General features: G+C 33.2%; 1 protein-coding gene across 1 annotated transcript in view; it reads left to right on the top strand.

Annotated features, from left to right (window-relative positions):
• Positions 1-12,538, top strand: part of RSBN1L (round spermatid basic protein 1 like) — a 111,685-nt gene extending 99,147 nt beyond the window's left edge. The window contains exons 7-8 of the mRNA XM_001370926.4: positions 8,660-8,768; positions 8,855-12,538. Of these exons, the coding sequence (XP_001370963.1) occupies positions 8,660-8,768; positions 8,855-9,496 (751 nt within the window). The 3' untranslated portion in view covers positions 9,497-12,538. The remainder of the gene's footprint in view (positions 1-8,659; positions 8,769-8,854) is intronic.
• Positions 12,539-12,822: the final 284 nt, after the last annotated feature.

Here is a 12,822-nt window from a genome sequence, read left to right as displayed (position 1 = left end):
AACAGATCTGGTTAACATGTATATATTCATCTCTCTACCCCCCACTCCCCCTTTCCTATCTTAGAATCAATTGGTTCCAAGACATAAGAATGGGAAGGGCTAGGTAACTGAGGTTAAGTGACTTGTGTTAGGTCACCCATTTAGGCAGTATCTGAGACTAGATTTGAACCCAGAACTTTCTATCTCCAGACTTGGCTATCTCTCCACTGAGCCTCCTAGTTGCCCCTCACTTAAACTTTACAAGAGGTCCAAAGACATTTTATTTTTAAAGTTTACCTAGAATCTTATTATATAAGACAGTCATTCTATCAGAAAACAAAATATAAATAAAGCAAATAAAAAAATTAAATGGAATTGGACAATATAGATGGGTTTCATATTTTTCTATTCATATTATCTAATCTATTTTCTATTCATATAATCCAATTCATCTCAAGAAAAAAGACATTATTACAATGGAAAACCTTATGAGTTTGGTGAGAGGTAGTTCTGTGTCAAACCTCTTAATGGGGGCCAATGAATATTCTTCATTGTAATGCTGGCTTTTGTATGTAGTAGTGAATTAGTGAAGGAGTAAAATCATCTTAACACTCATTACTAGCTTTGTTTTTCCTGCAAATATTCCACTATAATTGTATTTTTTGAAGTTAATGAATAAAATAAGCAATATAAAAATTAATAAAATAATTAAATTTTTATGAATAGTAATTTTTTCTAATATCAAAACAATTTCTTCCATTTTTTTCCCCATTCTCTCAACTACTTAAGGTTGTTTTTATATATTAAAATTTTATGAAATATATATGATACTGTTATCTTAATATTTATGCTGGGATGTTCATTTTGATTAAGTATATTTTTAAATTTTACTGAGATTTAAAAGAATTGTTATTTGATTATATATATTGATTTGTAGTATAGCATGTTATACTAGTATATGGTATATACTTAAAAAAATAAAAGAATTTGAAACTAAATTTCTTCATTGTAGAATTAACTATAAAGTTAATTTAATGAAGCTGCTAATGTTTCTGTGATATTTGTCTTGAGAAAAAATTTCCAAGTGAGGAAAATGAATACTTTCATATAACAATATGTGTATGTCTGAAGAGCTGGGAATGGAAATATTTTGGGGATGAAGAAAATAACTGCAAAAATATGAGACTCCCATTGAAGGCTATTTGGTCATTTGGTATGATTCATTATTTCCAATACGTGATTGGATGAACAAAAAGATTGGAAAATTGAATTAAGTTCAGAATGTACTATAATATAGTAAGTTTGTGGACAAAACTGGATGTTTAAAAGATGTCCTCACCCTTTGCAGAATACTTAAAAATTTTTGCTTTCAGATAGTTTTCATACTCTGATTCTTTCCAAGTGTAAATGTTTGTTCTTTGTCATAAATGCTGAACTGACTTTAATAGGAAGGATGGAATAAGGTTCAAAGAATAGATTATTCTGTAATCTGATACATGTAATCTTGGTACAAAGCCTTCTTAACTGAGCTGACTGACCCACTTGGTATTATTATTTCTAAACATCCTTACTGTTCACTTTGTAGAGTTGTTGACTCAAGAACTATATAATGACTTGAGGACTTAAAGATGTTTCAGCTCCAAATTGTTTCATCTATGCATCCTAATAGGGATTAATATAACACATACCAAACTTAAAAATGACCTTCATTACTTTGACCTGCTTATTGCCCATTGTCATGAGAACCTTTTGAGTATTAGGAAGGGTAAGGAAGGTGGTGTAGGTAGGAAGCTGGGGTGAGAAAAGCAAACCTTGAAAGGTGTTTTTTATTTTTGTCATAATTGTTACCTCTCAACTGAAATGACTGCAAAATCATTACTTTTCACTTTTGCTATTTGTAATTGCTTCCTGTCTACCTACCTATATTTCTAATCTTCTTTTTGATTCCTCTTGTGTATCAAATTACTCAATCATTTCCATCTGGATATCCCAAAGTCACCTGAAGTTTATCATGCCTAAAAGAAAACTCTTATTTTCTGCAAATCAAAACTACTCTGAGGTACCACTGCACACCTAGCAGATTGGCCAATATGAAAGTAAAGGAAAATAATAAATGTTGGAGGGGATGTGGCAAAATTGGAACACTAATGCATTGCTGGTGGAGTTGTGAATTGATCCAACCATTCTGGAAGGCAATTTGGAACTATACACAAAGGGCTTTAAAAGAATGCATACACTTTGATCCAGCAATACCACTACTAGGTTTGTACCCCAAAGAGATAATAGGGGAAAAGTTTGCACAAAAATATTCACAGCTGTGCTCTTTGTGGTGGCAAAAAATTGGAAAATGTGGGGGTGTCCATCGATTGGGAAATGGCTGAAAAAATTGTGGTATATGCTGGTGATGGAATACTTTTGTGCAATAAAGAACAATAAACTGCTTGATTTCCATACAAGCTGGAAAGACCTCCAGAAACTGATGCAGAGTGAAATGAGCAGAACCAGAAGAACATTGTACACAGAGACTGAAACATTGTGTGATGATCATATGTAATCAACTTTGCTACTGATAGCAATGCAATGATCCAGAACAATCCCGAGGGGCTTATGAGAAGGAATGCTATTCACATTCAGAGAAAGAACTGTGGGAGTAGAAAAGCAGAAGGAAAACATTTGATTTTTTCATTTGTTTAAATGGGTATAGGATGTGGGGTTTTGATTTTTAAAAGATTATTTCAAAAATGATTAATATAGAAATAAGTATTGAGTGATAATATGTATAACTCAGTGGAATTGCTTGTCAAAGATCTTTGAGGCAGGGAGGGAAAGAACATTAACCATGAAAAAATACTTAAAAATAAAAGTAAAAAAACCTCTCATATTTTCCTCTAAATTTTTGCTTCTCTTCAACTTACCTATTTTTGATAAAGAACACCACTCTCCTACTAGTTACTCTTGTTTATAATTTGACTTTTATATAATATATATATAACATATATATAATATAATATAATTATATAATTTGACTTTTCTCTCTCCTTCATCTTTTAGCCCTCTCCTAACTCCCTTGTGTAATCACTTGCCCGTGCTTATCATTTCTTTCTTCCCAACATTTCTCATATCTATTTTTCTGCCTTGCTTCACCTCTCACCTATACTATTATTATAATAACCTCTTAACTGCTATCCTCTATTTTAGCTGCCAAAGTCTTATCAGAGCACAGTCTAACCATGTCACTCCATTGTTCAAAAAGCTTCAAAAGCTACTAATAAGGAAAGAGAGCTCAATTCAAGGCCCTCCATAGTTTGTCTCCAACCCATAGTTCTCCTTTATGTTCTATGTCTATGTCCTCCCTCTGAGAATTTCATAAACTTATCCTCATGTTTGGGATTATATTCTCTCTATATCTTCACCTCTCATAACCCTTTCAGGGCTTCATGAAGCTTTCCCTTTTATCAATCTCCACATCCCTCATTTATTCCTTTACTCCACCTAGCAACTGAAAGTCATTTCTTAATCATGAAGTTACTTTGTATTATATGTATCTGTATACATCTTATGTTTGTCTTGTAATATGTAAGCTCCTAGCTTTTGACATTTCTATCCTCTGTGCATCACAATGACTTTTAGGTAGATGAACTGAATTTTAGAAAACCATTGAATTTGAACCGATAAGAAAACTGAAAAGTAGCATAGTAAAATATCAATTCACACCCCCATTCTGTTACTTACTGGGCAAGTTACTTCTAGTCTTTTGACTTCAGTTTCCTTATGTAAAATGAGAGAGCTCATGAGAGAAATGATCTAAGGTAAGATCAGTTCTAGCTCTAAATTTTCTGATTAGACTATGAAGCTACTTTACTTCTCTGTAATAGTTTCAGGCAGAACTGATTTGCTGTATTTTTGGGACCCAGTTCCAACATTGCTACAAGTTTTTAACAAAGAAATGTTAAACATTTTTTTAAAATATATTTTTAAATGAAATTTAATTCTTTCCCCAATTACACTTAAAGACAATTCCCAATATTTTTCAAGTATATTGGATCTCAGATTCTCTCTGTTCCTCCCTCCCTTTCCTTCAACTCCCCACCCCCTTGAGATGGTAAGCAATCTCATATAGACTTTATAGGAATAATCATATAAAATGTTTTTTCATAGTAATCTTTTTGTGGAGGGAAAGTTGAGCAAGTGAAAAAAGCTTGCTTTGGTCTGGATTCAGACTCAGCTCTTAGCTGGAAGTAGATGGCACTTTTTTTTTTAATATGAGACCTCTGGGATAGTTTTGGATCATTGTATTGCTGAGAATACCTATTATTCAGAGTTGTTCATTGTATTCTTGTCACTATGGATAATGTTCTTCTGGTTCTGTATAGATCACTCTGCTTCACTTCATGTAAAGTCCAGGTTTTTAAAAAAGAACTGTTTTAAATAATTTTGTACAATGCAAAAAGATCCTTCCCCTTTTTGTTTTTTATTACTTTGGGATACAAACTTAGCAATGGTACTACTGGGTCAAAGGATATGTACTGTTTTATAGCCCTTTTGGGCATAGGTCCAAATTGCTCTCCTGAAAGATTAAATCAGTTCCCAGTCCCGTCTGCGCACCCCTCCCCCACCCCCTCAAAGCATTTGTGTTTCAGCTTTTCCATATGCCCTCAAAGTTTTTTCATTTTCCTTTTCTGTCATAATAACCAATCTGATACTCATGGGTCGGTACCTCAAAATTGTATTAATTTGCATTTCTCTAAATAATACTTATTTAGAGCATTTTTTCCATGACTATAGACAGCTTTAATTACTTTGTTAGAGAACTGCCTGTTCGTATCCTTTCACCATTTATCAATTGGGGAATGACTTGCATTCTTGATATTTAATTCATTTCTCTGTATTTGAGAAATGAGGCCTTTATTAGAGAAACTTTAAAAATTTTTGCACCATTATGATTACAATGTATTACTTTACATCCTATTTTTACCCTTGCTTAATTTCTGACCCCCACCCATTTCCCTCACTTTATCCTCTTTTCTATCAGTCCTACCCCCTTTTCTTAACCCCTTCCCTTCCTGTTTTCCTATAGGGTAAGAGAGCTTTCTATATACCCAGTTGATTGTGTCTGTTCTTCCCTCATTGAGCCTATTCTGATGACGTTAAGGTTCACATGCTCTCCTCCCCACCTACCCTATCTTCCCCTCCACCGTGAATGCTCTTTCATATGAGATAATTTACTCTCATTCTGTTTTTCCCTTCTTGTTCCTCCCAGTGCATTCCTCTTTCTTCTCATGCCTAAATTTTATTTTTATACCATTCCATCATATTCAAATAACACCCTTGCCCTCTGTCTATGTATACTCATTCTAATTGACCTAATAATGACAGTTTTTTGTGTCACAAGAGTCATTGCCCTGTGTCTTTTGATTTCTCTTTCCTGTTTACTTCTTTATGATTCCCTTGAGCCTTGTATTTGAGAATCAGATTTTCCATTCAGCTCTGGTCTTTTCATCAAGAATATTTGAAAGTTCTCTATTTCATTGAATATCCATTCTTTTACTCCCTGAAGGATTATGCTCAGGTTTACTGGGTAGGTGATTCTTGGTTGAAGTCCTAGTTCCTTTGCCCCCTAGAATATAAAGTTCCAAGCCCTCCAGTCCTTAATATAGAAGCTGCTAAATCTTGTATTATCCTGACTGTGACCCCATGACATTAGAATTGTTTCTTTTTGGCTACTTGCCATATTTTTTCCTAGATCTGGGAGTTTTAGAATTTGGCAGTTATATTTCTGAGACTTATCCTTTTGGGATCTCTTTCAGGAGGTGATTAGTATTTAGTATTATTAGTATTTCAGTATCTGTTTTATCTACTAGTTCTAGAATATCTGGTAGTTTTACTTGATTTCTTGAAAGATGGTGTCTAAGCTCATTTTTTGATCATGGCTTTCAGATAGTGCAATAATTCTTAAATTATCCTGGATTTATTTTATTTTCTTATTCTTTTTACTCTGATTATTTCTTGATGTCTTATGGCGTCACTTGCTTCTATTTGTCCAATTCTAATTTTCAAGGTATGATTTTCTTTAGTGAGCTTTTGTACCTTCTTTTGCATTTGGCCAGAGTGCTTTTTCTCGGTGAATTTTTGTATCTTTTTCCAAAGGGCAGATTCTTCCTTGTAAGCAGTTTTTCTTATATATCTTTTCCCATTTAGCCAATTCTGCTTTTTAAGGAATTCTTCTTTTCTCTGGATTTTTGTTCCTATTTTTTACCATTTGGCCTATGATTTTCTTTTTTAGACATTCATTTCTTTAGTATTTTGAGGCATTATATCATAGCTTTTTAGAGTATAATTTGATAGAAATCAGATGGATCACTCTACCTTCTCCCCCATCTTGGTTTTGTGCCCTAGAAGTTACCTTTTTTTTTTTCAAATGAGAATATTTCTTAGGATTTAAAAGGGACTATATTTATATCAGGAGGTGAATTAGTTTTTTCATTGCTTTCTTCTGAGAGCCAGGCTGATGATGTGGTTACCTGAATTTAAAAAATAAAATAAAAGTTGGAACAGAGGGAAATTGATGTATTTTCTAAAAGCATAAAAGAGAACAAAAATTAATAGGAAATAAACAAACAGAGCAACTTTACAAAAGTAGTTTCTACATAATACAGATACATACTGACTCGTACAGTTCCCTTCTCTTCTATTTTAATTTGGAAATGCTCACACATTTCGTGTTTTAGTTCATAATACATTTTTAAAATTTATAGTATTAGCTATGTGAGGCATTAAGAAATTCAGTGCATTTGTTCAGAGTTACATGTCAAGATTTGGAGCCTCATATCTGCTGTGAACCTTAGCCTCATTTATTTATTTTAAGCCCTTACCTCCTGTCTTAGAAGCTATACTAATTATTAGTTTCAAGGCAGAAGAATTGTAAGGACTAGGTAGTTGAGGTCAAACGACTTACCGAGAGTCACACAGCTATGATTTGTCTGAAAGCTAACTCCCCCAACACCATTTATTCATGACATTTTCCCATTGAAAAATAAATTTATAATTTGAAGTAACCAACTGATGTGAACTTTTAGTAATAACCTTTTGTAAATTGGGGAATCAGGTAAGTGAGCTTCCCATACAACTGAGATATAATTTCCATATAACCAAGATCTCCAATGGTGAGTCTGACTTGGACACAAGTATACATTATGCCTGTGATATACGGAAGCTGCAAAGACAGTGTGCCCTAAGAGCATTATTATCTTAACTCTGTATTCCTCCAAGCCTAGCCTAGTAAGAGCTCTTCACAACACAGTACTTGAAGAAGTACTTATTAAATTTGAGTACAATCCATTTCTTGAGGATCAGTTATGATCATCTCAAGAAATTATTTTCAAACTATGGCCTGATTAAAATATTCCTGGTGCTCCTCCCCTTGTTTGTTGTTATTATTTGTAGCATTCTATTTACATTTTTCTAATGTGAAATACTTTTTTTTTTTAATTAACAAATACATACACCCTTCCCTGCAAGGATTTGGAATTTGAAGCAACCAACTGAAAAACTTTTAGTCTTAGGGATTACTTTTGCATTTGTAATGAGCACAAATCCTGGATATTCCTGTAGGAATTTCAAGAAAAGAAGTTAGATTTTTCTCTTAAGTTTTGCAAAAAGAATATCCTTTTCAGATCATCTAGTTTTAGTAGTTTTTACAACTACATATAAGTTGTTTCTTAATTTGGGAGTTAACACTAATGTACCTTTATGCCTACCTAAAGAATTTATATACTAACAAACCTTTCTAGTAAATGTGTATCAATTTAATGCTTTTTTAAAATAGATGATGGTAGACATTTAAGATGCTTTGTCTTTCTAAGTAGTACAGTATAAACATTGTTCCTGTAAAATTGTTTACATATTAATTTGCTTACAACTCTTTCTCTGCATATTATACTACTACTCTCATTTCTTGTCCTAAATAGTCAGGTTTTCCTAAATGAATCAGTGGGTTGGAGGATTTTACTGTTGCATTATGTTTCTGGTCAGGACAAAGCCTAAATTTGAGAGCACTCTCTGGAGCAGGTGACATTTCTGGAAGTTTGTAAGGAAGTGAGAGAGAATGACCTGCTGAGATGCTCATGACTCAGTGCAACTGCATACTTAAGGCAGACAATAGGATTAATATTCTCAGGTGTGAGTTCTTTTTCTCTGTAGTAATTACACTAGTATGTCTATCACATAAATACTTACCTTTTCTTCCATAGTCAGATGTTGAAGGAAACATTTTTTCACTGTTGTTGGGGGATTTGTTTTTTAAACTGTGATCTAGGATTAATTGCCCTCTGGGATCCCTTCTTATTTCTTGCTGTTTAGAAAGCTGAAGATAAGTAGCCCAGTGACTTCATTTCTTTAGGGATCTTGACTTTCTTTTAGGCAGAATGTCACTTAAATATTTAGAAAGAATTTTACTTGATAATATTTAGCCCAGGGGTTCTTGTCAGGATTCTATGACCTCTGTAATGTCTTTGTTTTGCTATAGTTTTAGTAGCTGGTCAATAGTAGTTATAAGACTGATTAAGTTGAAATGGACCATTGAGCCCCCTTGCTTGTTTAATTCTTAAATGGAGATCTTATGTAAGATAAATTTTTAAATAGCAATATAGTGTGAATTCTTAACTCTAATTTTCTTTTCTAGGCCTGATCAGCCTCGTATTACCAAAGATGTAATTTGTTTTCATGCTGAAGATTTCTTGGAGGTAGTTCAACGAATGCAATTAGATTTGCATGAACCTCCACTATCTCAGGTGTGTTATATATTATTGTACTCTACTCAAGCTAGTTTCTTCATGGAACAGATTTCTTATTTTGTTCCCTTTTTCCTTTTCTTTAGTGTGTCCAGTGGGTTGATGATGCAAAACTTAATCAACTTCGAAGAGAAGGCATTCGCTATGCCAGAATTCAGTTATATGATAATGATATTTACTTCATTCCAAGGAATGTTGTACATCAGTTCAAGACTGTTTCAGCTGTATGCAGTTTAGCATGGCATATTCGGCTCAAGCTGTATCATTCAGAGGGTGATGTCTCTCAGAATGCAGATTCTTTGGAAGTAGGCACATCAACAGATCACATGTCGTCAGTTCTAGGACTTCATACTGACAGCATAATTTGTACTGTAAGCAAAACCACCTCGGATTCCAATTTTCCAGACAAACTGCCTACTAAATATGAATTTCAACAGATTAAACATGAACCTTTTTCATCTGTAAGAATTAAGGAGGAAACCGTGAAAATTAATATTCTTGAAAAAACTACGGCACCTAATAATTTGGACAGCCAGAATGTTAAAGCAAAGTTGGATCATGTTGAATTTACAGAATTTAAAATTGACATGGACTCTAAATTTGAAAATAGTAGCAAAAATCTAAAAGAAAAATTGTGCCCTGGGAGTCATATAAGTTTAGATGACACAAGGCAGCATAGTTCAACACATCCAAGTTTGGATAGAAAAGATGATGACATTTTGTGCTAAATTTGTACATACAGTTTTAAATTCTATTCTTTTTTAAACTTAATGACATAATAATGTAAAGATTCATAAAATTCTAAAAGCAAGCCAATGCCTTGCTTTTATGTCTGTTACAGAAAATAGTTGATGTAGCTTTGTAACATTCCTCAGTGCCTGTCCATAACTGTGAAGTATCAAAGCACTTAGGGCCAGATGCACTGTAAACACTGCAGGTTTAACATAAAGAAGTCTTTAAATCATTTGAGTTGTAGGTTTTAGAGTAGAGCTGACATTAACATATATATATATTTTTTTTGTAAGATGAGCCAGAATTCTTTTTGACAATTCAAGGCTTTTACATAGAGCTTATTTATACCAATTTTTTTTTCCCATTTTAATGTGTCAGCACTGTAGTGTAAATAGCTTTTTTAAAATAAATCTTTTTAGTGTGATTTTTACTGAAATGTGAGCCACTTAATAAAGGTTCATAATAACAAATTTGTTTTATTGTTGGGTCTGCAAAAAAGACTTATTGAAAATTCAGTTGAATCGTTTCATTGATCTATTATGTTTCTATTGCTGGTGTATCCATTTAAAAGTGGTAATGGAATGCAAATGTACTCATTCAAATCTAGTGAATATTTAAATTCCCCACTCTGGAAAAGCATTTTTTTAAACCAAGATTCAGTTATGAGAACATATATATATACACACACATATATGTGTATATGTGTGTGTATGTGTGTTTGTGTGTGTGTGTGTGTATGTACCATACTTTGCACAATTTTTAAAAAATTGTTGAATCGGATGAAAATTTTGAAAATGTTTAACACTGCTTATCTGGAACACATTTTTTTTGTATTTAAATTTAGCATTAAGAAAAGTAATAGAAATGTTTTGTGGAAGTTTGGAAGAACAAGATCTGAAACAATGTCCTACTACTATAACTTAGGAAGTCATGTGGCCTACTTATATATTTTGTTTGTTCACAGAATTATTTGCAATCTGCAGTACAGAAAATTTCTTACTGATAGGAATTTGTAGGGCACTGAGTCCTTTGTGAGGAAGAATATCCAATTAATTTATATTGTAAGGTGCAATTAAAATCCTCATTTATATTTTTCTGGGGAGTAGGAAGAAAATATATTAGATGGTGGGAAATTATTGAAATAATAATTAAACTTTCAGATCCAGGAATGATCATTTTTACTAATTCTGGTGTGGTGCCTCTTCCATTTCAGGGTCTCATTCTCCTCTCCTGGAAGGCAAATGATTTAGATTAAAGATTTGGCACAGGAAAATTCTAGGTAGTAATTAATTTGGAACAATAGCTTAAACCCCACATACCTGGTAAAAGATTTCAATAATCTTTTTTCAGTTAGAAATAAAGCTGAACTCAGAAGGATGGGCTCTATGCCAGAAAAGCAATTGTGTTGTAACAAATAGCATTTGGAACTCTCACCATTGAAAATCAATGTCCAACTTGTTAAATTTAAACTAAAATAGTAATAGATTTCCACTCATTATTTCCTTGCAGATTGTTTCCATAGCTCTTGACTAGGCTTTGGATGTGAAATATTACATTTGTTGTTGAAGGACAGACCTTCTGTCTTTTTATTCAGGTCTTATCTGTGAACTAGTGCTTCCTGTTCCACTGGCCACAACTCCCAACTTCATGTTTCAAGATACCTTTTACAATTGCTGACCTTCCTGGGGATGAGGAGATAACCCTAAGAAAGAGATATGCACTGTGAATGACAGTTAACTATAGAAGTCGTTTCAATTCTAGTAGTTAATAGCTACATAGTAGGGAGCATGGGTTTTGGGAAAGGCCGCAATTTTAGAAGAAATCAGTACCTTAACAAGACAGTAAGTTTAGTGAAACAGGGAAAGAGAGTTGGTGGTAAATTATGATTACTCTTTCATTGTCTTTACAGCTAAATCATTCCTTTCCCCACCCTTCTGTTTTCCCTCTCTCCTGTCCCAAACAAAACTCAAGCATTTTGACAACTTTTTTCAGGTAACAAAAATTAACCTTCTAAGAAAGAGAGGAGGGAATAAAGTTAACCTGTCTTGCTGTTTCTTATTGGGGAGGGGGAGTTGATATTTATAGCAAGATTCGATTCGGTCTTCTTTCCAATTTTCCAGTAAGGAAGAAATGGCTTAGTTCTCATAGGTCTTTAAGTCTTAAGGTTATATATACTGCAATAAAATGCCTTTAAATTCTATCTCCAAAATATATGAGCCTTAAACTTTTCAACTTATAGGAAGTCATACCTGAAAGCAGCCCATAATGGTTGTGTTTTTAAAAAATATATTCCTCTATATGCTATAGTTAAACCTCTGTATTTTGATAATTTAATAGTTGTTAAATGCATACATCCCTATGGAGGGGAAATGCAAAGAATCGAGAGGTGCAGAGTTTCTGTGACCCTGCCACAGTCCTGTACTATGATCATTCCCCTTGTCTTGCTGGGAATGGTAATAATGACGAGAAACACCTCTGAGTGATCCAGTTTGAGATCCTGTGGACTACATACATTTCTTGGCAAAATAAATATTTCCACTTTTTAGTATTACTAATATGGTCTCCCAGTTATAATACATTCCATTTCTCTAACCATCAGACTGCATAATTTTCTTTGCATCCATTTGTCTTTTAATCAGCCACTTGTAAAACATTTGAAGCACTAAAAGTATAAAGATATCTAGTTATAAGCTCAACCAGGAGTACAGCATTGACAGCATTGTTAAATATTGATAAACAGACATTAGAAAAAATCTCAAAATATCTTACTGGTATCATCTACAATGCCCTTTTCAGTGCCCTTTTCTGATTTATACAACTTATATATGCCTGTATTTCATACTCAGGTTAGCTAACATAAGAAATCAAACATTTGTGGTACTTAGTTGAAAGCTTTAATAAAGCCATATTCACCCCCACCCCCACCTTTGTCAATAAGGTTGTTGACCTCCTCAATAAAGAGAGATTAGGTTGGTCTAGCACAGCTTTGTGTGTTTTTTGTTGTTGTTGTTTTTAATAAAAATTCTGGTTTTCATTTACTCATTTTGAAACCATTTTGTACATACAGATTTTATCTTGGATCATTCCTCTCATAAAAGCATAGTATCACTACTAGGCAAACATGGGGGGTCTTTACAGAGCTATTAAAATTTCAGCATTTTTCTTATGGATTCCAAAGTATAAAATTCTTTTCTTAGTACAGGAAAAGAGTATTTATTTTTAATGGAAAAATTCTTATATTTATTCATGTTATCCATTTATACTTCTGTGATTAATTAGAGAGCAGGTCTTTTCATGTAATATAAATACATGAAAACAATTT

The sequence above is a fragment of the Monodelphis domestica genome, chromosome 5, assembly GCF_027887165.1.
Source record: "Monodelphis domestica isolate mMonDom1 chromosome 5, mMonDom1.pri, whole genome shotgun sequence".
NCBI classification, from domain to species: Eukaryota; Metazoa; Chordata; class Mammalia; order Didelphimorphia; family Didelphidae; genus Monodelphis; species Monodelphis domestica.
The sequence above is the reverse complement of the archived record's forward strand: the minus strand, read 5'-3'. Positions and strand labels throughout refer to the sequence as shown.